Here is a 26,267-nt window from a genome sequence, read left to right on the forward strand (position 1 = left end):
ATACTTCCACTCAAATTCTATAGGTTCCTGACCGCGGTTTGTTTAACAGTAGTCTGTGACTAGTTCCACCCATAATTTCTTTTTTGCTCCTCAACAAGGTGTGACAGTTTTGGGTTAGTTTAAGAGTGACAGTTTAAAATGTTGCAATAGTGTCAAGGTTTGCATGGGTGAGAGATGTCTTATAGTCTGAAGCCATATAGTCTGCTGCAGTAGCTGATGCACACCAATTCTAATGGAAATGGGAGTTGAACCATTTGAAGAATGCTCCCCTGAGTCTAAATGTCCTCTCCTGAAATAACCACCCCTCACCCTTGCACTACCGTGAGACAATCTCCGTATTAATGTTCACGTTGAAGAAAAAAATACTGAGCTGCTTGAATGACAGACACACAATTCCTCTGCTAAACAGTCACCTCCAGATTCTTCATGGCCCACTGTTCTGTGACCAGCAAGGAATTGTGTGTCCAGCAAAGGATACTGTATGCTTTAAATACATGCCCACTTTGCTATTTTAGTAACTGACCCCGGCCACAGACTCCAATGTGATGCCAGTGGTGCTGCAACTGTAAAATGGCAGCACACTCTAGAACCTTTCTATCAATAACACGGCTTATTGATACTCCATGCAATTCAAGCAATGCTCAGCCCCTGAGGAACATGTGTTTACTTGTGCTGGTGTTCTGACCTGTCTTACTTGGTGTGTATGACATGAAGTATGTATGTACTGTATGTAAGATGTATGTATGATGCCTTGTCTATGTCAAACTGGTTCTCATTCTCTACCCTCACTGTGAGCGAGCTTCCAAGTGCCCTTGCTTTAGTAGAGTCATTATTACAGAGCAGAGTGCTGCTTGTAGCCCCATATTAAAATACCCTCTGTATAAACTAAGAGTAGTTTCCCCCTATTAAAAGTGAAAGAATATGATTAATTGATCACATCAAGGGATACTCAAGGGGGGGTGGGGTGCTGAAGCAAATGCTTGGAAGTCAGCTTCCCCGTGAGGGACCAGAGCAATGTTTCATGAGTGTGGCTCCCTTGTGGGAAAACGTTTTGATGGCGACAGCCTCGTTATTGGAGAGATTTGACTACTGCTGTTGTGTGTACATGTGTGTACGTGGTGTATGTGTACAGTACGTGTGTGTGCTTTGACCTTGTCCCTGAGCTAACTGACTTTCAGCTGAACCCTACACATGCTGCAGAGCTGAGACGCATATCGAGAGAGGAGGCAGATCTCCACACACACTGACATGCTGAACAGACACACTGATTCTAACACACACACACACACTTACACTCCTGCTAATGTTTACTGTACACGCTGTCATTTACAATTTACCATTAATGTCAGTATTACAATATTTATCCATGAAGAAGTCAGTATGATCTCTAATCTCCCCCTGGCCTAATACTTACTTACATACAGGCCATTTATTTGCAACTTCTCTCTTCACTGGGTTTTGAAAACCTAATATAGATGATTTATTTTCTCACCTTCTTAGAATTGAATGTGAGCTATAAATACACCTTACATTCTAAGACATGTTCGAAAACGACTTCCCCCAGTAGCCCTGCTCCTGACCTGCTGGCAGAGCCCGAGGACTTCTGGGATATGCAGTCCTGCACTGTGGTGCCTTTAGTTAATGCTAGACTAACACTGTGGGGATTAGTTGAGGAGGGGGTACAAACTACATTTCCCAAGCTGCAATTTGCACTATGTATGTGTTTGGAACCGTGTGAAACCTCCTCTCCCCGCGCCCCGACCCCCCCACCCGAACTCTTCCCCCCCAGCCCCGGCTCTTCCTTTAAAAGTGTGACACCTGCTCTTACCTCCGGAGTGTGTGAGGTGTGAGAGCGGAGGTGTTGTGATGTTGAGGACATGGGCGGCGGACGGTGAGTTGTGGTCCTGGCATCGCCTCTCTCTCCTCCCTGTACTGCACTCTTCTCTGTCCCGTGGTTGTCTCTCTCTCTCTCTCTCTCTCCCTTCCTCTCTCTCTCTGTCTTTTCATTTTCTCTCTCTTTATCTCTCCCTCTTTCTCTCTCTGTTTCTCATTCTCTCTCTCTTCATCTCTCTCCCTCTCTCTGTCTTTCACACTCTATCCCTCTCCCTCTCAGTCTCCCTCTATATCTTTCTCTCTCCCTCTCTCTCCCTCTCTCTCTCTCTCTCTTTCTCTCTCGGGAGCACTAGCTCCTGTGTGTCCCGTATGTGGCCTGTGGCTTCTGCTGTCCCGTGTCGTCACGCCTCTTACAGTGTCCAATCAGGAGGGGCTTAGGGAATAGGGGCCGCCATCATAGACCAGCATGCATCACTAATGTCGATGTCTGTCTGTGTGTGTGTGTGTGTGTGTGTGCGTGGATCCATGTTGCTGTCGGTCCAGTGATGTGTATGTGTGTTTGTGTCACATTCTTCACATGGTTTATATTTCTGATTCTCTCATTGTCATTTTTTGCCTCCTTTTGATTCTGCTCTGTGTGTTTGCTCAGTGAGTGAGTGCTGATGGTTGATTCCTATGGCAGAGCACATCTACTGTGAAAGGATCTTATGAAACTTTAGCTAGGGTGTACAGAGGCTCTTTAAAACAGCAAAACAACAGAGCAAAATGTTAGTTTTATTGACCAAGACTAAGGAATAGTGTGAGAATAGTGTGAGATATCTCAGATATGCAAAAAGATCGTTGTTGAAGACCTTCAGTACAACAATTATGACAGTACACATAGTTACGGTAATCTGTGAACCAAGTTAATCTGTCCTGTCTCACTATATGCTCATCTGAGGCTATTGGGAATAGTCAAAAAGATAGCTCTGAGATCCTAGCATGTACTAATGAAATGTCCCCACTATGTTACCTCAGGCGAGAGATAAGCCCCCTCAGTCAGTTTATCTTAGAGAAGACAACAGCACAGTGTGTATGAGTGGGAATGTGTGTTTGGCTTTTGCATCACAGTTGCTTTCATGCACATTTTCGCTTTCTGTGTTCCTTCTGTTTGGTTCGTGGGAGGTGGGCGGGAGTTGAATTTCTGTTCTTTGCTTTTCTGTTTTTGTTGTCCTCATTCAGATCACCGCCACCCATAGTCATTGAACCTTACCTTGCAGAGCTGTGAGCGGGCGGTGAGTGAAGGGGGGCCGCACTGAGGCGTCCACGGCGGGCCGGCTCACTCTGGGCCAGGCCCTCAGACTCAGGCTGAAGGTGACCATATCCCCACAGAAGTGTGACTGTAGAGCGAGGTGAAAGCTTTATTCACACTCCCCATCTCCCGGGGGAGAGTGGCCGAGGATTTGAGCTTTTTGGCACAAACCCAGCTGGGCTCAGATTCAAGTTTTGGATCAAGAGACAGAGTCTCAGAGGATGCATTTTATAGTCCACTCTCTGCCCCCCTGCCCACATTTAACTTCTTTCAATTTGACTTCATTTGAAGCCTATTGACAAATTTTCAATATGTATATTAATATTATTATATATTATTATTCAAACTAATTTTATAATGGACACAAATAAAAATTAAAAATAAAAATGTTACATAATTTTGCACTGTGACTTTTGGCAGAATTTGCATCCAAATGGCCAAAGACTCAAATGCCATCGTTTGGATAGTGATTCCATCACCATAAAACTTTCGCCTTCCGTAGACTCCCCCCTCTGTGAGTTGGTCTGCTTTGGGTGTTGTGTACTACTTTGCCGGTGTATTTTACTGAGTCTGTCAGTGGCTGGTTGAAGGTGTGTTCAGATCTGTTTTATATCCCTGTGTGCAGTAAGGACCTAAAGCCCTGCTCTCAGTCCCATTGGCCAGACAGGTCCCATTCTATGACAAACTACAACTATTACTATTAAGCACAGCACCTATTCTTTAAAAAAAAACTAAAAACATTTCAGTCAGTTTCAAGTCAACTTTAGTCATTTCAATTCAGTGGCCCCCATCCAACTTGCCATAAATATTACAAATTTAGTAGTTTTACACTATAGTCTTCCACACTGTTTTCCCCATCTATTTTACTAATACTTATTCTTGAATCAATTTCTTCTATATGTTTTAGTCCTTTGCTAGATTCTGGCTGTGGCTGTTCATTGTGGGTGTGCCCTCTTAATTGTGGGCTAGTGCTGTGGGACTGAGCAGGGCTCGAGGTCCTCTGATGTGATTCTGTCCTTTCAGTGCCGTCCAGTACAAGTGACTAGCCGATCACCTTCCCTTCCACTCCCCCAATCTGTACTGTAATGTTGCTGTGTTATTGTGACACTTACATTTGATTATGATGAAAAACACAATGATTGGTTGTTATTGGTCACATGGCATACCTGTACATGTTCACCTGTATTCTTTTCCATAGGTGCCATTAGTTTGTCTGTCTAAAAATTAAAAGGGATTTTATGCTTCAGCCGAGAGCGACATGGAGAGAAAATGTTAGAAGGGCCAGGGTAAGGTTCTTGTGGTCTGTTGGGGTTTAATCAACGTCTGCAGGGAAACCGTACTGTGTACCCTTTAATCCCTCCCCCCCCTTCTGCCCCTTTCCTGGGTTTTTGCACCCTGAAACTTGCCACGTGACACGCTTTTGTCAGTCTACCTTCCCCATCTTGTGTGAGTCTTATGCTGCTCTCCTCTCTCTTCACCTTTACTTTCTCTCACACTGTCTCAACTACCGGTCTCTTCACAGGCACACCAAGGAATCGCCAGGAACTCCCCCCCTTACCCCACAGCCTCTCAAATAACAGAGAAGTTTAACCCTGGGGTGGGGGGGGTGGTATCCTGCTACGTCTCCAACCCCTTATGCTCCCGTAACCCATACTAAACATGCTTCTTTCTCTCCTGGGATATAGCTATATACATATATAAATGCTATCTTATATATGTATATACTGTACACAGAAAATAAAATCTTTGTGTGTGTATATGCGTGCGTGTGAGAGTATGTGTGTGTGTCTGTGTGTAATCCAACAGTTGCGCCAATTCTAGGGCCCTCTCTTCCCCAAGAGAGTGTCCTTTCCCCGTCTAACAGTCTGGAACCTCTTTTGCTTCTCTGTTTCTGTGTAGGTGTCTATAGTCAGCCTTATAGCTAATGCCCTGGGGTACTCCGATCTAGGGCCCATTAAATCACTCAGGACACTAAGGGCCCTCAGGCCCCTCAGAGCCTTGTCACGTTTTGAAGGGATGAGGGTAAGATCCTAAGCTAAAGCAGCTGGTCCTTCTGCATGCCCATTGAACAGTTTAAGCATGCTAGAACTGATCAAGAGAACAGCAAAAGAAAAACAAAACCACAAAAAATATATATCCATATATATTTCTATTCACCCTGGGGGATTTTTTTAAAAACAGCAAAACCTGAGACGAGATATCACTCATTTAATTATATATATATAGTATGCACCAAATATAAATCTCTGCATATTTCACAAGTCAAATCAATATAAGTCATGATGCAGCTCCAAAAATGGTACACATAGCTAGGCTACTGTACCAAAGGCAAAAGCATTTCCCAGATTTCCAGAGAAAATATATTAAGGTGACTGGTGAATCTAGTTACCAGTGGATACCACTGCATATAATATATGGCTAAAAAAGAAATCTGTACATGTGAAAAGCTGCCTCATCACATGAAAAGTGAATTGGACATGAGTAATTGGATAAAGACCTTGAAGAGAAAAGTAAACTCATTGAGGACAAATGGAGTAGTGAATGTCAAAAATCCCACTCAGCACCATGCGATTCCCTTGCCATTTCCATGGAGCATCTGGCCTACGATTGGCTGCTCATTTGGCCTGATTCGCAACCTCTGCTTTTAATCGAGAGCCCCCTTCCCTCCATTTGACCCCCACCCCTTCCCGTGCTCATTCCCCCTCCCCCCAATGCATCCCCTCAAAGAGAACAACCAGCAGCAAAAACCCCCAACCTCTTGCTAGACTCACACCAAACACAGGGCAAGATGACTGGAAACCAGCTTCTCTGTACCTTCTTCTCTATTTTTTTGTGTGACACTATTGGAGAATCATTCTAGAAAGAATTTGGAAGGGATTCAAGATTTGGGTAGAGGCTTGTTTGCCTTAGTCATGCGGGTGACTGTCCTACGTCATCAACCTTTACCGGAGATGACTCCTCTTTCACTTCCCGAAGCTGACAGCTTCTATGCTGAGGAAGGCTGACAAGTCTCTGATGTGGCTGTCTTTCCATACACTGTGGCTCAGCAGCCGTTCTCTACTCTCTTTTCCCCTCGTCTTGGCTGGACATTTGAAAGCAAATGTGTCTCGAGCTCTTTGGCTTTCTTAGCAAGCTGACTCCTCCCAGCCCCCTGCTCTCTGGTGGTTGTTAGCGGTTGCGCCTGGTTGTTGTCACCTCCAGCCCCCACACACACCTCTTTTTCTTCTTCTCGTGGACTGGTTGCCTTGTCTTCTAGTTTGAGCTTCTCTCTCCTTCATTCACCCACCGACCCACCCAACCCTGTCTCTCCACTCCTCCCCCAGCCCTCCTAACCCACATCTGCAGCTCAGTGCAGCCCCCCAACCCCTTCCCCTTCCTCCCCCCCACCCCTTCCCCTTCCTCCCCCCCTCCTTCCTTCCTCTTCCTCACCCTTCTCTCTCCCTCCATCTCACCACTGTGCTCTTCAGTCCATTTGGCTCTGCGCTGGCCCTACCAGCGCTGCTGGGCCAACCTGCTGGAGCCACACTGCACTCTCTCTTGCTTGTCCAGGATCTGCACAAGGAACTCAATAAAGATTAATAAGCAACTGAAACCACCACCCCTCGCACATCACTGTGGATGTCGGGGGAAGATATTTGCTAAGCTTCTGCTGGAAAGATTGCTTCTACATTTTGGTCACTTACTCCCAGCTGATTGGCAAAAAAAAGGGCTGGCTCAAATCTCCAGAAGTGAACTCGGTGTTCTGTCCAAACCACAGTAGACCAGCTGTGTGTGAACAGCGCAGCAAATGGCCATTTTCATTATTAATCGGCGCAAGAGAGGACTGAAAGCCTGAAGGCAGAAGCTTAGGAAATGTGCAAATGTTGCCTGCTCACCCAAAGGCATTATTGTATTCACGTCATGGCAGGACAGTACTGTAGCTGTAGGCAGGACCTTGGGGGCCTCCTCCCTGGAGGAGGGGGGCCAGGAGGCGATGTTGTGCATTATTGAGCTAAGGGATTGATCAGTGCCTCAGAGGAGGGGGGGTCAGATCTCAGATAATGTGCTGTAACACTAACCTTATCACAAGGGTGATGTCCACCAGAATATCGTCCAGTTCCCAAAATTGTCAGATCAGATAGGGCTCTGGGACATTTGCCATCAGATTAGATTACTAATCAGGAAGTATCTTTAGTTTTTTTTTTAGTCTTTTCTGATAGGAAGGTAATTTTGAATGTTGTAACAGTGAATTCAGTATAAGTTTATTTTTGTCCCTAGAGTACCTAGGCGAGGAGAATGCAGAAGTATCTAATTATTTTAATATTTAGCTATTGATAGCTAGTGTAGCATGCTAGTGTTGGTTAGCTGATGTAAGCATGCTTCTGTGCATAATCCTTTTGGAGGCTATCTAAAAGGAACTCATAGATCTTATGTAATTGAACTTCATTGTTGCATGCAACACAATTAAAAATACATGTTGTGATTTTTTTAAATCTGTAAGAAATAGTCAGAAATATAAAGCAGGATCTCCTTTTGAGGAATTGAACTTACAGGGGTCTGACTTGGCCATGAAAATAGAGGTCATGAAAAAAGAGGAAGCACGGAAGAATTAACATTAGTTAATGCCTATGTTCATCAAACTGTCTGCCATTCTGTTTGACTTGGAAAAGAAAATGAGTTAAATATGAATAAATAAATCGACAAGGAGACACACGACCAGAGGGGTGGCTTTGCTAGTTTTGTTGATTATCATGTATTTTGAGGAACTTTCGGTGAAAATTAACAAAAAGTTAATCAAAAATTAAACATTTTGACAAAGACATCTGACTTGAAGCAACAAAATCCAGGGGTTTTTCACCAGTGTGGAACTACTTGGTAGCCTAAAGGTAAAAAGATCAAACACATGCTCCTTTTATGTGTATTTAATATGCCAACATTTTGTTCAGGATCCTCTGATCTCTCTGTGTTAGTGTCTCTACATCGATTTGTTTACTTATTTTAACGGTTTTTGAGATTGCACAACAATGCCATGTAATACGCATGTACTCTTCAATTGCCAATGCACAGGATGCACTTTTGACAGCCATTTTCCCTCTCTTTGAGTCTACATCTTTAGCATTTGTCTGTTCAGTCTCTCAAATGTAGATCATTGTCCATGTGCAAAAAGTAGTAAGACAGCTTCTCTTGGCAAGTGCACTTTTATCGGATTTGAGATATTAGCTCTTTTCCCTCTATGGGAATACACTGCTCTATCATCGCTATCATAGTGCATATTTTTACAATTGCTGTAGGGCAGAATATATGGCCATTACACCTCCTGTGTGACTGTAGATAGAGTAATTACTTCAAGGGTGCAATTCAGTACTCAGCCAAGGCTTGCTGATTTGCATGTAATACACTTGGCTCAATGGGTGAGCTATCTAAAGGGTTCCCTTATGAAATATTTGTATATAGTCTCCAAATTATATCCTTCAATTCCTTTTAGTGAGTCAAGTTAAAGGACAACTCCAGTCTAAGAACAACTGTCCTTTTTTCATACCCTTTCTGTACACTTAACAAGTTAAAATTACCCTCTCCACAGTATCACAGAAGTGTAATAATATTTTGAACATTGTCAGTGGCTTAAAGTAGCAGTACTTTGACGTAGCGAGCTTGCCCCTAAGGCTATCGCTATATGATATTTTGTTGTAAATGCATAGTCAATGTTAACTACTCTGATTAATGTTGTTTGGTCCCCAATGAAGGTTTACACTCATCCAAAATAGACTTTAGGTTGTTCTTAGACTGACATTGTCCTTTAACTCAGTTTACTGTAAAAATATAGACGATGAACATGCACAAATAGTCAGTCTATGTGACCTACAGTAGGCTTAGTCAATACTGTAACTCTGTCTGATTCAGTAGCAAGCCAAACTGTGCCTAGCCAGTGCCCATGCCAAGAGAACGCTGCTCCAGAGCGGCTTGCTCTGTGTGCGTCTGTCTGAAGGAGGGAATATGGCTCCACGAGTCTGTGAAAGGCATGCATGTCCAGCTGTCTGCCTGAGAGCTGCTGGTGGGCCTGTCCGACACTCTTAGTGAGCGGACAACTAGGCGCTGAGCTCGATGCTAAGCAGTGGACGATGGGATCTTAACACAGGGGGAGGGAAGGGAAGTGAGGAGTGGGGAGGGGTGGGGGGTTCAGGGGTGACCATGTAAAGGGCCAAAGGGATTGGGGTTGGGATCCATTACTAATGTCCCCGATAGCTTTCCATTGTACTGTTGAGGGGAGTGTGTGTGCTCATTAGTGGGGGGTTGGGGGAAGTGGGGAGGATTGTTAGGTTAAATTGATGTGAATGACAATGTGGAGTGTATGCTGTATACCTGCTTGATCAACATTATTAGCAATGAGAGGAACTGCTCAACAACAAACGGTCGTATATGTGCTCTCTGACAACTCACAATATGCACAACTATTTCTCACACTACTACAGTATTCGTAGTGTACTTACATGTCTACACTACGGACCCATCAGCTTTAATTATTCATTCGATACCATATAGTAAAATAACACATAGAAAAATTGTACATAAACAAAACAAAAAACGTTTTCAGAGCATGGCGTTGTCTAGTTATTTTTCCCACTTCATATTCCATGAAGAGTAGCATGGCGGGGACTAGTGAGGAGTCATACAGGTATACAGTTGCACTGAGTGGGTGTGTATGTGTGATTGTATACGGTGGGATGCTTCAAGGCAGGACCTCACTGGCCTCTGCCCTGTCTCTCCTCTGGTTTAGGTGGTAGTCAACGCCTTGGTGGGTGCCATTCCCTCCATCATGAATGTGTTGCTGGTGTGCCTCATCTTTTGGCTGATTTTCAGTATCATGGGCGTCAACCTGTTTGCGGGCAAGTACTACTACTGTTTCAACCAGACGTCCGAGCAGCTCTTTGAGCTGGACGTGGTCAACAACAAAACAGAGTGCTTTGCCTTCATCAACGCCAACTACTCGGAGGTGCGCTGGAAGAACGTGAAGATCAACTTTGACAACGTGGGCGCCGGCTACTTGGCCCTGCTCCAAGTGGTTAGCATACTCTTCTGACCTCCGGACATTTTCATGTTTTCATCACATTTTGTCATTGTATATTCCTCTATTAGGCTCCAACTCTTCGGAAGGTTGGCCATATGAATGATAATCACATTACTATGCCATAACTATGTTCTAAAAATAACATGTCTGATAATGTAAAACCTGCTGTGTCTCAGGCTACATTCAAGGGCTGGATGGATATCATGTATGCTGCTGTGGACTCAAGAAGGGTGAGAACTCTGAGGAGTGCAGAGTTACTTTAAATACAATTAGCAGTACATGTTTGTACATTTTCACTAAGATACTGATCTAGACCATAGATATCCTATGTTTGTCAGTGTCAGTATTAAAACAGCGATGTGTCTGGGATGCCTCTGAGGATTCTCATTATCGTCTACGATTTGCTTTTGATCTGCATTTGTCAAACTTCACCCAGGTGGAAGATCAGCCACTATATGAGGACAACATCTACATGTACATCTACTTTGTTATCTTCATCATCTTCGGTTCCTTCTTCACCCTCAACCTCTTCATTGGTGTCATCATCGACAACTTCAATCAACAGAAGAAAAAGATAAGGCTCTTTATGTCTCTAAATTGAATTTTAGAAGCTCAGGAGATAGAGAAGTTATCAGGCAACCAGTAAGTTTCTGGTTCGAGCCTGGCTCCTCCTGACCCTGTTAAAGTGTTCTTGAGCGAGACACTGTACCCCAAACTGTGCCTGATGTGCAGGTTAGCATCGGTATGTGTGTGTGTGTGAATGTTTTAATGTGAAGCATGATATTGGGAAGCACTTTGAGTGCGCAAAGGATTAGAAAAGAGCTATATAAATGCAGTCCATTGTCCATTTATAATGACCAGATAACCTCAAACGGAATGTCGTGATTGTGCAGCATTTTGAAATGTTTTCTGGATTGTAACCAAACTGTTGCTTGTCTCTATACTTTGGGGGTCAGGATATCTTCATGACAGAAGAGCAGAAAAAATACTACAACGCCATGAAAAAGTTGGGCTCAAAGAAACCCCAGAAGCCTATTCCCAGACCACAGGTACCACTGACATCTCAGAGCAAGACCATAAACATGTGCACTGGTAATGTTGATAATGCCATGTTCTTACCATGTTCTTCTCTCGTTCTCTACAGAATAAGATTCAAGGGATGGTGTTTGATTTTGTAACTCAGCAAGTGTTTGACATTTCCATCATGATCCTGATCTGCCTCAACATGGTCACCATGATGGTGGAGACAGACGACCAGTCCGATGAGACCGAGAACATCCTCTACTGGGTCAACTTCATCTTCATTGTGCTCTTCACATCAGAGTTTGTCCTCAAGCTCACAGCCCTGCGACATTACTATTTCACCAATGGCTGGAACATCTTTGACTGTGTTGTGGTCATTCTTTCCATCGTAGGTAAGTGAGCGAGGGAAGTTATGAAAAAACAAGGGAGATGCATCTGGTCTTCAACTGAGCTTTTTACTTTTCACATCTGTAGGCAGTTACTGGTTCTGTGGAATTCATCCACATAAGACACATGTAATTTAAGACATTTAAGTTTAAGTATAAAGTGGCAGAAGGAGCCATGTAAGATCTATCAACAGAAAAGGGGGCTAGGATCTAATATCGGTTAAATGGAAAAGAGCTGTAGAAATTGCATTCTGAAATGGCTTAAACATTTTTGTTTTTCTCATTTTTTTCAGGCATGTTCTTGGCTGACCTGATCGAGAAGTACTTTGTGTCTCCAACGTTGTTCAGGGTAATCCGTCTGGCTCGAATTGGTCGCATCTTGCGACTGATTAAAGGGGCCAAGGGCATCCGAACTTTACTGTTTGCCCTGATGATGTCACTGCCAGCCCTGTTCAACATTGGCCTGTTGCTGTTTCTGGTCATGTTTATCTTCTCCATCTTTGGCATGTCCAACTTTGCCTATGTCAAGCGAGAGGTGGGAATAGATGACATGTACAATTTTGAGACCTTTGGCAACTCCATGATTTGCCTGTTCATGATCACAACCTCGGCTGGGTGGGATGGTCTCCTGGCGCCCATCTTGAACTATCCGCCCGACTGTGACCCCCTCAAGGAGAATCCGGGCACCACAGTGAAGGGCGATTGCGGGAACCCTTCGGTGGGCATCTTCTTCTTTGTGATGTACATCATTGTGTCCTTCCTCATCGTGGTGAACATGTACATCGCCATCATCCTGGAGAACTTCAGCGTGGCCACGGAGGAGAGTGCCGATCCGCTCTGCGAGGACGACTTTGAGTCCTTCTACGAGATCTGGGAGAAATTCGACCCCACTGCCTCTCAGTTCATCACCTTTGCCAAGCTGGGCGACTTTGCCGACACGCTCGAGCACCCGCTGCGCGTGCCCAAGCCCAACACGATTGAGCTGATCGCCATGGACCTGCCGATGGTGAGCGGCGACCGCATCCACTGCCTGGACATCCTCTTCGCTTTCACTAAGCGCGTGCTGGGCGACAGCGGCGACCTGGACATGATGCGGCAGCAGATGGAGGAGCGCTTCATCGCTGCCAACCCCTCCAAGATCTCGTTCGAGCCCATCACCACAACGCTGCGCCGCAAGCAGGAGCTCATGTCCGCCTCCATCATCCAGCGCGCCTACCGCGCCCACCTCTTGCGCCGCGGATTTGTCTGCAAGCGCATCCTCGGGATCAACAAGCTGGAGAACGGTGGGACCAATCAAGAGAAAAAAGAGGGCACGCCCTCCACTGCCTCCCTGCCCTCGTATGACAGCGTGACCAAACCGGAGAAGGAAAAGCTGGACGAGAGCGAGAGCTTTGGCAAGAAGGAGAAGGGCAAAAACCAAAAAGACGTCAGGGAATCCAAGTGTTAAGGACTGTGCTCGATCCGGCGCTGAGATCTACAGCGTGTGACACAATGAGATGAGACTCTGTATTCGAAATCCAACAAATGTACAAACATCAACAACAACAACAACATCAACAAAAAGAAGAAAAAAACTATTTACAAGGAAAATAAAAAATCTTTAAAAAATAATGGTTTGTTTACAGACTTGTTGCAGATGTTTCGATGCAGAAGAAGCAGCTTGGTTTTAATACCACTCTGAAGACGACCAAACACGATGAGCTTTCTGTGTATCATCTGTGATTAATGACCAAGATTTTAAATAACTTTTCACTCAATGTAAAACTCGATCAAACATGGCCAACTCAACTAAAGGTGATGTGTAGGCCTATGGCAGACCTTCGGGGATTTGTTGGGGACCACCCGCCATCTGGACATTGAACTGTATGAAAAAGATGGCGACATTTTGAAGAAGGCTTCTTTTCCATGGCCAAGTGTGGATTTCAGCATTGCTCAACTGTGGCTGACACAAAGACTCAACAACAATGCTGGATTGTAGGAAACCACCAGCTCCATTGTTGGGGTTTCTGTGACATGTCTTTTAACTGTAGATGAAAAATGATTAATCAACAATGCGGAGAACAAAAAAACCCCCAGAATATTATGTGGGTTTTTTTTTTTTATTTGTTTGTGCTGAATATACTTGCATCTTTACATTATTTGAGCAGCAAAAAAGAAAAAATGATACATTTAGCCCATGTCACTAGTCTTCATCCTCTTTGTTATACCTGCGTTAAAATGATTTTCTACATGGGCTTTCACATTGATCGGGTAGGGGGCTTTATCAGGGTTTTGACTTGGGCTGAAGGGGGTCCGACTGAGTTCCGAAGTAAATACCTAACTAATTGTGCTCGTTCAAATGCATAGAAATGACTTGCATGATGGCATGTTTTGATCAGGAATCATGCATGAGAAATCATAGTCCACACGACACTTACCAAGGCCACAACAGTGGCTCGACCATTAGCTTTGAAGATTTCCAACTGGTCCAAATTTTTTAAAAATGAGATCGTACAACTAAATTCTAACTGTGTACTCTTGTACACAGTATTTGGGAACTTCAAACAGTATGATTGTACCTACCCTTCACATGCTTTCCTTTCTGACACAATGCTTTCACCATGCGTCATTGCAACGTTTTTCGGTGTCAGACCAGGCTGTAATCATTCAAAAATCTGATGTTCTATTTGTTTGTGTGTACTAACATTGTGGCACATTGTGACAAAACACAAAACATTAGTACTTTTGCTGCTCTTGCCGTGTATGTGTGGGTGGGAAAAGAGCAGGGGTGGGAATAGTTGCTGGAGATATTCGCCCGTGAGTATACACTGATTTGGAGAAACATTTTGAAATCAAATGGAACCAAATCCCAGGCTTACAGAGACCTTGATTTGCCTTTCGTTTCTGCACCAGCAGCATATCGTTACATGAGCACTGTTTTTCTGATGTTCTCCATGTTGTTGAGAGGGGACGGCATGAATGGGATGCCGATGTCACAGAGGGGAAAAAACACGAGGGTGTGGCAGAGCTCCTCTCGGCCTCGCTCAGCTCAGCGTTCTTTGTCCGACTGCAGGGAACAAGCGCTCCTCAGCGGAGGGGCGGCTCTCCATGAGGCACAGTAGACAACTGTCAATAACCGTCACAACTGCCAGGATGTTTAATTTCCATCCATCTTCCCAGGGCCTTTTTGATGGCTTCCCAGGGCCTTTTTGATGGCGTTTTTAAACCTTGTGAGCCTATAACGGTTCCATTTTGTTGTTGTTGTTGTTTTTATGTCTTTAAAAAAAAAATCAGTATGACATGATGAGGCTTTGGCGAAAGGCTCGCTGTTTGGAGCTGTCATGAGATTCTCGGGAGTCCTTGATGGGGTCTGTTTAGTGTTCTTGTGTGCCCTTGCCTGATCTGGAATCAGCTGATGTGCAGCTTTGGCATCAGCAACTGCCAAGTGATTGAACTCCAGAGTAGAGGAAAAGGGTATCCCCAGTCTGTCCTGCATCCTAGCTACATACACCTCTTTGGACTACTGCCAGTCAGCTTAGAGCCTTTCGTGTCTTATTTGTGTTAGCTAAGGCTCAATAGGACGTAAGAGGACAACTTTGGGCCTTTCTGAGAACTAGGCTAGGAATGGAAATAGAAATATTCAGTGAAGGACTGTCACGCAAGGAAAGGTTCCCTTTGTTTTCATCGAACAAATTCTCTTTTGTACAAAATAAGAAAATACAAATAAAAGATGTGCACTTGAGTAGATCTCGTCACAGTTTGGACTAGCCAAGTGTCAATCTGTGCACGCTCAAGCTGTGCAAGGGAACAGCGCAAGCAACACAGCTGAACTGGAGAACAGCATCAGAGGGCCCCGTCTCTCTACGAGGTGCCCTGGTAGGGGGGAAACTTTTGTATCACAGAGTGTGAAATTGCTCTTAAACTGCCATCCTCTATCTTGAGGTCCATAACAAGAAAAGAAAAAAACACAACATGAAGAAAAAAAAGGGAGATATTCAAAAAAAGAAAACACAAGTCCCAGTAACCATGCGTTTGTCGGGGCACGCCCTCGGACGGGCAACGCCCACCCTCTAGGCCACTTCCTGTTCGTGGCACACTTCCTGTTTACAACCCCTCCCCCTCTTCCCTACAGGGCCTCACTGCACAGTGGGTCTGCAAACTGCCTGAGGTCTCCAAATCAGTGTGGGTGCTGTGGACTTGAGATAAAAACCAAATACATTCCCAATGTTGAAAAAAAAAACATGCAATGCCATGCGGTTTCTCCCGATGCCCATCTTGGATGTAATGTGTAAAAGAGTCCATTCACATTATGACTAAATGAAATATACCATTCTGTGTATAGTGCGGGCTATGATGTACATGGCACAGTTGCAGAGAAAAGTTGAGAATGAACTATCTGAGAGAAACTATAAGTATTGTAATATACTCTTTTTGGGTTTTGTTTTCATGGCATGCTTTGTTGTGGTTTTTGTAAATACAGAATTTTAAAAGATTACTACTATTAATCTAACAATAAATGACAAACAAAACTATAGAATGGCTTCCAGCTGATGCCCTTGTCACATTTGTTACTTTTTTTATTTAATTTATTTTTTTTCCCAAGACAATTCTCACTTTGTTGGGGGGGGAACTGAATGAAATAGTATGAATCCTATATTATACAAACAGTACATATGGAATATATATGAATATATAAGAGCACTGTCACATTTTGTTTATATGCAACACGTCCAGTGGATGTCATAAATTGGTTGGTCCTACTTCTGGAGATGGGGACCAGCTTTCGCACGATATAATTGGAGCTGCTTGGAATTTTTAGCCCAAGAAACTTAGAGGATGATGCTACCAGCACACTTCTTGTGTATTCCTAGTACCTACCGTACTTACACTCAACACAACATAGACATGCACACAGTGGAGAAAATACACCCGAATGAACTCAACCACACAGAGATACACACACACACACACACACACACACAAAAGTGCACACATGCTCTTTCCTGCCTATGAAAATCTGTTCTCTTTCACCTCAATCTGTCACTAAGACGCAGAAGCCTACTGTTTCTAGGCCTCTTCATACACATCTGTGCCGTTGCTACTGAACTAGCCATTCATTCTACATTTGATTTGTATTTTTGTTGTTTTTCTTTTTCCGTATGTGTCTTGGATTAGTTTTGTGTGTTCGTAGTGTTACTTCACTAAATGGTGTGTGCCTTTTTCTGCATTGTTTGTGTTTCTCCTTCTCCTTCATTTTCTGAGTTGCATTGTCTGCAATCTTGGAGGATGGTGCCATTTCTAACTAGTCACCCTGTGAAAGGCGACAAGACGGAGAGTGGAGGGTCATTATGGAGCACAATGTCAATCAGGGACTTGAGATTGTACAGCGTGGCATACTGTACTGCCAGAGAAATGCCAAACAAAAAAAAAACACCACACACACAGAGCCCGTTTCCTCTAGATTTGATGTTACAAAAAAACACATAATTCAGTATGTGATTGTGTTCTGTGCTTTGTGTATCATCCACTAGGCTTGTGAAAAAAAGCTTGCCTTCTGATTTTGTGTTTCTTTCCACCTCTGAGGTCCATTTTTGTATCAGCATTTGTTTATTGGACTGTTCCATTTTTAGCATGATTAAGATGCTTTTTGTTTCCATCTTTCTGAAGAAAAAAAATATCAAAAAGTGCTTTTCAAACTGTTGTTATCGTTTGACACAGTTATGTACATGGTAGGAGGAAATATGATGTTGTGTTGCACAACCACTTGGACTCTTAGTAAGACCTTATAAAAGATTGTCTTCATTTGAGCACGAACCTTTTTATGAACAAATAAAGCAGCCTTCCAGTTATGCAGTGTGTTTGGGTCTGTTCGGTGATTAGAGGGGTAGATACCAGAGACTGCCGTTGCTGTGGTTACATCTCCACAGCCAATCACGTTGGATCTGCCGCTTTGCCCATGAGTTTATGCTGAATGCAGCCAGACTTCCTGACTTATCAGTGCTGAGTGTTGCTGAAGATTAGGAGAGGGCTGTTCATGGTGTGTGCATGTGGTATTTCTCTTAGTATTTCAGCAACATCCCAGCTTCACATATTTGAGGTCTTACCACCATGAATGTAGTTCAGTGATAACAGATGGTACGACACACAAGGTGCAGGAACTCCAGTAGCAGCTTAGTAAGAGGCCAGAGCCCTTCAGCAGCATGCGCTGATTGGAGAACAAGGGCACACGCTACGCTAGTCGCTCAGGTTATCCATGGAGCCTTGTGTCTCTTCAAGGCGCTGCTTAGGGAATCAATGTAAAGCTATTAGGTGAGGTATCAATGTCACCCACTTCAACTGCAGTAGCTGCTGCCTCCCCAGGGACTGGCCGCAGGCACACAGCTTTCTGATGTATTGACCAGTGCTCCACCTCCATTGTCTGAGCAGCAGGGGGACGACAGAGCCGAGCCACTGGGTGAGATGGACACAGGTGACTCTTCGAGTCACTCTGCATCAAGGCATTCAAACACGTCGTCGCAGTGTTCTTTCTGCCATTTCTGTGTCTCTATCCCACCCCTCCTCCTCTTCCTCCTCCTCCTCCTCCTCATCTCTCCTGCTGTGTCTCTTCCTCATCCATTCCACCCACCTTCTCCATTTCAGACCGGAGAATTCTCTGCCGGCTTCTCTGCCTGTCACACATTCTCTCTCTCCCTCTCTCCACCCCTCCTCTCTCCTCTCCTCTCTTTTTCACCTGGAGCACTGTCATCCCCTCTGCACAGGTTTCTGCACCCCCCCACCCCTCCCCCCCCAACACACACACACCCTCTGTCCTTTCCAGCGCCAGCTATGGATGGTGGGACGGGACCCGAGTGTTTATCTCCTCGTGCAGCTCTCCTTTTCCTCTGTTCCTCTCTCCGCTCCCAGATAGCACAGGGAGTGCAGTGAGGTGAAGAGAAAAAAGAACAGAGAGGTGGGAGGAATGGGGATGGAGAGAGAGCGCGAGCGAACGAGCGAGAGACACTGAGAGGAGGATGAGAGAGAGAGATGGAAGAGGGAGGGGGAAGGTGAGTGCACAGGAGAGAGAGAGAGAGAGAGAGAGGGAGGGAGGGAGAGAGCGACAGGGAAGGGAGGGGGGAGGGTGCGGTAAAGCACTGCAGTGCAGCTAAATGAATGCACCATTGGTGGCTGAGTCAGCACAGCTTCCTCCCTGCTCAGCCCGCTGCCTGCATCAGCAGCCGGAGCAGAGGCTGTGTCCCAGCACCGCGCCGCGTGCAGACAAACAAACGGCCATGCCCGTCGCCACGCCAACGGGACAAGGGAGGGGGCTCACCTTTTTTTTTACGTGAATATACGATGGAGCGAGTTCATGCACTCCTTTGAGGAGAGCTGTTCGAGTGAGGGAGGGGGGGCTCACTGTCTGACCCAATTTGCAGACAGCCACACCTATCCCCTCATCACTCCTCGCGCTTTCTCACTCCCTCCCATAGACACTCCCCCTCTCCATACAATATACATGTGTCAAATGTCCCCAGCCCATTATTGATATGCAGCATACTAGTGCAGCTCAGGTCTGGATTGATGCATGTCTATAATCATGTAAACACTTAAACTGTGTGCTGGTTTCTCCTCCGTATTGCTGATTTAGGACTAATATGGAAGAGCTTTCTGGTAGATCATGGGATGTAATCTATCATCATTAGCAGCTGAAATGGCAGGTCTCATTACAGCCTTTGCCCTCCAGCTGCAGGCCTGTTAGAGGACACTGGGTCGGTGTGGAGGAGGGACGGATACTCCCTCAGGTCTGGTCCCCTTGAGGTGTCTCGGGGCAGGGCTTAGTGTCCTTATCCCCACACCACTCGGCCGCCAGCCAATCCCAGCAGGCCCTGCTGCTCCAGGACAGGTCCATCACTGCAGCAGCTCCTCCCTCCAACACACCGTCAGCTGAGCAGCATTTCTGAATGAACAGCTGCAGCATCACCACCTCCTTCAATACACACACACACAGCCCCTCCCTTACTTCTGCTTATCAAAGGCAGCCAGTGTTTTTGTGGGGGGAGATTCTAGGAAGGGGGTTATCTTCCTACTATGCCTCTGCCTTTGTATTTGTTAATACAGTCAATACATTCGTTAACATAAAGGAAAGACATCTAATATTGTAATTGGTGTATTTTATACCCTTTTAAATGCATCATGTATTTATTATAAATAGGCAATTGTAATGTAGCTATGGAAATATGCAAATAATAATAATAATGCTACTCTATTTCCACATAAGTTAAATGCTATCACAGAAAATAAGAAAGTATATAGACGGGATTCTGGGTTCAATGACCATGTCTCCATTTCACTGTCTATTTGTAGTGTGTATGTGAATGTGTATGTGTGTGTGTGTGTGTATGTATGTGTGTGTGTGTCTGAGTGACTAATAGCCAACCTCCAGTGTTTCTCTGGAAAGTGAGCTGTCAAGGTGCAGTCACATATGTCAGTCATCAATTTCATTACATCTATGCACACCAACGGTTGAGTGTCGTAAGCTGAATGCACAGGCTGTCAGTCATTAATATTACCTCCACACAACCAAAATGACTCAAACGGCACCATCACCAAACACAGTCAGTTTCTTGGCGCGAGCCGGAGAGAGGGGATGATGTAACAGTCGCACTTTCAACGTGAGACAGACTCTCAGGAGCGAGCGAGCGAGCGAGCGAGCGAGCTGTCCCTCCCTCTGTCGGACCAATGACGGTCAGGTGGGGGAGCCAGAGAGCTGAGGCAAGACTGGAGAGAGCTGCTGGATTTCAAATGTGGTGATAGGCTTGGGTGGGGACCCAGGGAGGATAGATGGCAGGGCCTTTTAGAGTAACACTGCCCCCAGTGTCAGGAGAAGGAACAGATTACTGTAACCTTGATGTGACTTAATTGGAATAAATCACAATAAATTATCAAATGTCAGCTACAGTGCAGAACTCTCTACAACCCTTGAAATAGAATAAATCACATCAAATAAATCAATCAGTGCATGTAGTGTTTTTGTTACTGGTTTCAGAGCATCCAATTTTATGCTATATGCATTTTAAAGCCATTTTCCTTTATTGACATTTTAACCAATGAAATTGTTGATCACAGTACTTCAAGTAACAACAAAGAATCGCTAATTGTTATTTTGCATTTGGGCTGTGCCACAGGATAACAATAATAAAAATAAATAATAAATGAATGAATAAATAAACAGCTCTAAATTGATTGAGTTAATCATATTTAAACATGTGCAGTACTGTGTATAAATCTTAGGCTGCCTTGCATGTTTTGCTTTGGCAGTGCTGTGGAGACCATATGCATTTGTTTATCATTCTCTTTGTTGGAGCGCAGCCAGAGGTACAACAGGTGTGTGCACAGTGTTGAAGGATACAGAGGGTGTGGTTTTGTCCGGTTTCCGGGTCCTGCAGTTTTAAGAGTAGGGACACATAGATTGGATTTGTTTATTTTGGCGGTGTGGTAACCGTTCTAGCAACTATTAACAGATCAATCATTCACTCCTAAGGCAAATGATGGGCAAGCCCCGCCCACCAGAAACTGCTGGCAGATCCAACAATGTGTGAAAATCCGAACTACACCCGCCGGCTCCGTTGTCCGTGTTTCCTCCTGGCAAGATCATTGTGGCACTGCTGGTTTGGTGGGTCTGGTGGTGGCCTGGGACTGGAGCAAGGGCCAGACGTACGTTTTGGTGCTTTTTTGGTGTTCTGGTGGGGAGAGTGAGAGGTGGAGGTGTGCTCATGGAGACATTGCTGGAGTGACCAATCTAGGAGCAGCCTAAGACCTTTACACAGTACAAAGTAATTTTATTTTAATGATGTCCTCCTGAATGGGTAATTCCAAAACCAAGGGCACCAACTAGTGGTAAAGCAGGTAAATATCCCTTCTGTGGGGAGCATGGTAAAAACACAGCCTCGCATGACAGGTTCACAGCCCAGTGAGGCACCACATTATGTCACATCTAAACATGGAAAGAATCTGCTGGCAAAAATTTAGCCAATCTGGCTACCCATGTTATGCAAAATGGAGGGTGTTTTCTAACCTGGCTCTCGCCAGATGAATTTCGTTCTGCCTAGCTCCACTGGCGCCTTAATGCAGGGGCTTACCTGGGCTTCAGCCCAGGGGCCTCGACCAATGAGGGGCCTCCTAATAATAATAATGATAATCAATAATATTAAACGGCCGAGTCATAGCCTACTCCGGAGCTAGCCTAATTGAGCACATCGCACTGCTCTACAATGACATCCATGCAGGGGCCCCTTTTGTCTTCTCTTCTAAAGTGTAACAAAATGTAACAAAACTTAATAAATTCCAACGGGTGTGTAGAGGAGCTAGAGGAGAGGCTGAAACTGACTGACAAACTTACAAACTCTGGAGATAACGTGGGTAGGCTAGGATTGAAGCAACGATAAACGAATGACGGGGATTCCTGTAACTGTCCATGAAAACAGAAGGCATAGGAGGTAAATATCGTAGCAAATAGCCTGGCAATGAAAGGGCTTTAAAAGCATGTATTTCACTTGTCTCACTGGAGTGAACGCAGAACATGGGCTGTTGCGCAAAGAAATAAATTAGTGATCAGCATCTCCGTTCACCAAAAGCTAATAGTTTGTGCTAACCCATTCGCACAAATAATAGCCTATGTTATGTTTTCTCCATTGTTAACGTGAGATATGTCTCCATGTAGGGTAGTACAGTGATAATGCATGGGGTAGCCAATGTTCACGTCACATGAGCCAGCTGCTTGTTCTGTAGGCTAAAAGTATTTATGTCCCTCCCAAGCTGCGTTAAAATGGTGTGTTAAGTGGACAGAATTTCAAAAAACCTCCTGGGGAACACCCCGACATGACAAACACATGCACTTTTGAAAAGCTCGAAACGTCCATGCAGCCTAACGCATCTTTTAACTTAGCCAGCCAGTGTTGAGTTCAACGGTTGTTTTCGTGCAGTAGGCTAGCCTTTTTGATAAGCGATGTCAGGGGTAGGCTGACGTGATTAAGGAGGGCTTTCTGTTCCTGTTTATGTAAAGGTTTTACATAGGCTCAAAAATGATAGGCTACACTGAATGTTATAGGCTATATTAACCAAAAGCGCACGTTATGTAGGCTAAATAGGCGGGTCAGATCGCGGGCCGGGGGGGGCTTAAAAACATATAGCCCAGGGGCCTCAGGTGGTATTAAGGCGCCCCTAGCTCCACTCACATCCATCTGGGATCGCTTCCGTTGAGAGTGATTTCGGCACCAGATTTTATGGTAGAGCCAATCAGGATGCAGGGCGGGAGTTTCATAGATGTGACATAGCGTAGAAGCGACTGTGAGACTGTTCTCAGCGTCATGGGTTCGATGTGAGTGGTTGAAGTAGCACGTCAGTAGATGATGGACAAGTGGCTTATCCAATCATATGCAAGGATTTTTGATAAGGCCCAGCCTTCTGAAACACCTCTCCAATGGATCGATCCCAAATGGATGAGTGGAGCTAGGCGGAACAAAATACATCTGGCGAGAGTCAGGTTAGGTGTTTTCTCTATCTTTTGGAAAAGGGAAAGAATGAAGCAATACAAATCAGATGGTAGCCCTCAATCGAAACAACTGTTTTTAGTTTGTTGATAATATTTAGAGAGGACACTTAGTCGCACCATACCTTTTCTGGAGAACCTCAAGGGTCCACTTTATCCCATCTAAAAAGGAACTTTTTCTAGCCATATACTGTATACAACGACATTAGGCAACAATAAGGCTACAGTACAATTACTTTAACTCTGACCAAGATTGACCAAGAATAGTGAATATACGTGGAATATTCACTTTTGAGTGTGGTTAGCTCCATTCCCATGCTTGATTGAGCAGAGTGACCAGTTCCCCAGTCTTCATCCTGTCTTCCTGAAGACCTCGCTTCTGTTGACTGGAATTTGAACATTTTATTGATTATCATTTAGCTCCTCTTACTGTAAACCAGCAATGAATCAAAATGAGCTGAATTAGTAGCCTACTTTAAAGTTGCATCTCAAAGAAAACATATATTTTTGTCTAACAACTAAACCTGTTCAAATAGAACAATCTCCATCACTGATGTATATGTAATGATGGATTCTCCTGTCAATAGCTTTAAGTATTAACAGGTCAAAATGTATTTTCTTGGTTAAATAGAATGTTATGGCAACATGATAATAGGGCTAGTAGCCTAATGTACATTGAGGCATTCTATTTTTATTTTTAAATTCCCAAATCCTAAATATGCTTTCTGCAGTGTTAACAAGTACAATTCATATTACACGTTCACATTTCCTCATTAGGCCTATAAAGGCCTGATCAAAAAGGACATATTTTCTCATTTTGCTGAGTTGTCGGCCCTCTCTCCTATGCTTAAATTTTGGTTTACATTTTTTTTCTGGGATAGGCCTACATGTAAAAACAAGATAGGCAAATTGCAAAGACACATCAGCTTTTCTACATTTAGGCTACATGTTACTGCAGCTCCAGCATATTATTTTCTTCCTTTCTTTCTTTCTTTCTTTTTTTTTACAAAGTCGTCTTGGCTGCACATTTAACAGCAAGATGGCGAGGTCACACAATGTCGTGTACGTCTCTACCATATTCTTTCACACAAACATACGGGTATTTGTGGGCGTTTTTGGGAGGTAACCAGGTAGGCTATGCCATGCTTTTGAAGGTGCAAACAAACGCTGCATTGCCATTGAGATCACATAGTAGCCTAAGGCGCTGGCTCAAGGGTTAATACAGTATTTTCTCGTGTTCAGTTGTAAAATTAAGGCACAGTTTTTATAGCCATATGCGTGTTCACTTCTGGCTCCTTGGCTATGAATTTGGTAACGATCACGGGCTATTTGATGTCTTTAGAACATTGGTTCTCAAAGTGGGATCCAGGGACCCCCAGGGGTCCGCAGCACATTGTCAGGGGGTCCCTGACAAAGTTTGCTACAAAATATGAAATTGTCTTATATGGCGAAAAATGCTACAGTATCAGTATTTGCCCAATTGATCTGCTGATACGTTACATCAATACGTCAAAACACTTTACTATTAATTAACCGCCAACAAAATGAAAGTTATGTGAAGCAAACACTATGTGTTCAACACAATAGGCCTACATTTAACAGAACCAACAATCCTTCATACTGTCAAAGTTTGCTAACATGACTATTGTGGTATTAGCACTCTATGTTTTTAAAATACATATAACATAAGCATCTAACAGAAAAAAAGGCTATACAGCGATTATGAGGGGTCCTTTGGAGGGGTCCCATGGAGAATTTTCCACTCCATGAAGGGTCCCCGTCCACAAAAGTTTGAGAACCCCTGCTTTAGAACACTAAACATATGGGAGGTGTCAAATGTTGAGTTACTCCAGTCTAGATCTTTTGACGTTAATCACTCCTATGATGTATTGCTATTGTCTATCCAAAGTAAAATGGCTGTTTTGAAGTTAACTGATGGTTAAATAACCAAAAATCCGATTGTTTGCACCTCCAAATGGCCGGTGACGTAGGTCTGTGACGTAGGTCCGCGAGTTTGTGTGAAAGAGTGAGAAGGTAACTTTTACAATATATTTGACACAATATCTGTTATTATAATCAAATGTACTAGCGCTACAAAATTACTTCCCCCCATAGTTTGCAAAACTCAACGTCAGTTCCCACCTCTCACGTTTGGTGCTAGCCAGCCAAGCAACGAAGTCTTTAGCCTTTAGCAAATCTAGTTGGTTAGTCAGGTCATTAGTAAAAGTTCCGTCCGAGTGTCTCTTCAGATAGTGGTAGGTGGTATGTCCGTCTTCCACTTTTAATGTCTGCCACCTGAGGACGGTTGTACAAGTAGAATTGACATAAATTGACATAAATGCCCCTGGTTATTTTCATCTTAAGCTTTGTCGGAAAGGGGAAAAATACAGTTTGGAATGTTACCGAGAATGACGTGCTTGATCTTCTATCACTACCTCCAAGGTTTTTGCGCAGAGCATCAACATAAACATACTCCAAAAAGGAAGGCACATCTTACTGCAAATACCTAATAACACAGATGCCAGATAATTGAAGTTAGGCAATAAAAAAAAAAATTCATGTGGTAATATTAAATGGATATCCTCACCTTGTTTGCTTTCCAAGATGTTAACTTGCAGTATCTCTCCTCTTTGTTAATAGGACAACATACAGGAAGAGATGGAAACACCTGTAAAATACCACAACACCAAGGTTAGTGTGACAGGTGGCTTTTGAGTTCTTCACAGTTACTTATAAATAGTAGGATCCCTCACTTGACAGGTGGTCACCTGCGTCATACCATAGGCCATAGCCTGTTGCGTCGCCTTTTTTCTATGAGGGGCACTGTTACAGCTGTTTTTCAAGCCTATTTTTAGCCAGTGCACAACCGGTACAATACAGTTTTACGCACTTGAGTATTTCCATTTCTGTATAAACTTGCTGTAGTTTGTCTATAGACAGATTTGACAACAGCATGCGTCAAATGCACAGTGGCGTCTGCGCCTTTAGTAGATGATATTTCGCCTGGTGCATAGCTCCAAAATAAAACTCAGTCAAAGTGTAGAAAAAGAAGAGACTGCACAAAGGGGCTGGATGATATCAAAATTGTATTCAAAGTGCCCGAAAAATGCCATGAAATAAAAAAACATTTGTTATCCCAATGTAATCCCTTGTAATGTAGTTGACATATAAGTTACTTTAGACAAC

The 26,267-nt window shown here is 44.1% G+C and overlaps 1 protein-coding gene and 1 long non-coding RNA gene across 12 annotated transcripts in view; one reads left to right on the forward strand and one right to left on the reverse strand.

Moving 5' to 3' along the window:
- Positions 1–17,406, forward strand: part of scn8aa (sodium channel, voltage gated, type VIII, alpha subunit a) — a 67,296-nt gene extending 49,890 nt beyond the window's left edge. For all 10 annotated transcript variants that reach the window (XM_048241515.1, XM_048241519.1, XM_048241521.1 and 7 more), the window contains exons 21-27: positions 5,024–5,146; positions 9,879–10,163; positions 10,346–10,399; positions 10,606–10,743; positions 11,114–11,218; positions 11,314–11,584; positions 11,872–17,406. In XM_048241515.1, coding sequence (XP_048097472.1) covers positions 5,024–5,146; positions 9,879–10,163; positions 10,346–10,399; positions 10,606–10,743; positions 11,114–11,218; positions 11,314–11,584; positions 11,872–13,025 — 2,130 coding nt within the window. In that variant the 3' untranslated portion in view covers positions 13,026–17,406. The remainder of the gene's footprint in view (positions 1–5,023; positions 5,147–9,878; positions 10,164–10,345; positions 10,400–10,605; positions 10,744–11,113; positions 11,219–11,313; positions 11,585–11,871) is intronic.
- A 3,194-nt stretch (positions 17,407–20,600) lies between these two features.
- LOC125292809 lies at positions 20,601–25,773 on the reverse strand. Of its 2 annotated transcripts, XR_007193283.1 has the most exons (6): positions 25,669–25,773; positions 25,485–25,587; positions 25,224–25,376; positions 23,371–23,467; positions 21,101–21,273; positions 20,601–20,973 (listed from the first exon to the last, which is right to left on the reverse strand). It is a non-coding gene; the product is annotated as an uncharacterized LOC125292809 (long non-coding RNA). The 2 variants fall into 2 exon arrangements; XR_007193282.1 differs by having other exon boundaries at positions 20,601–21,273.
- Between the last annotated feature and the right edge of the window lie 494 nt (positions 25,774–26,267).

This window comes from Alosa alosa, chromosome 4 (genome assembly GCF_017589495.1).
Source record: "Alosa alosa isolate M-15738 ecotype Scorff River chromosome 4, AALO_Geno_1.1, whole genome shotgun sequence".
In the NCBI taxonomy this organism is placed as follows: Eukaryota; Metazoa; Chordata; class Actinopteri; order Clupeiformes; family Clupeidae; genus Alosa; species Alosa alosa.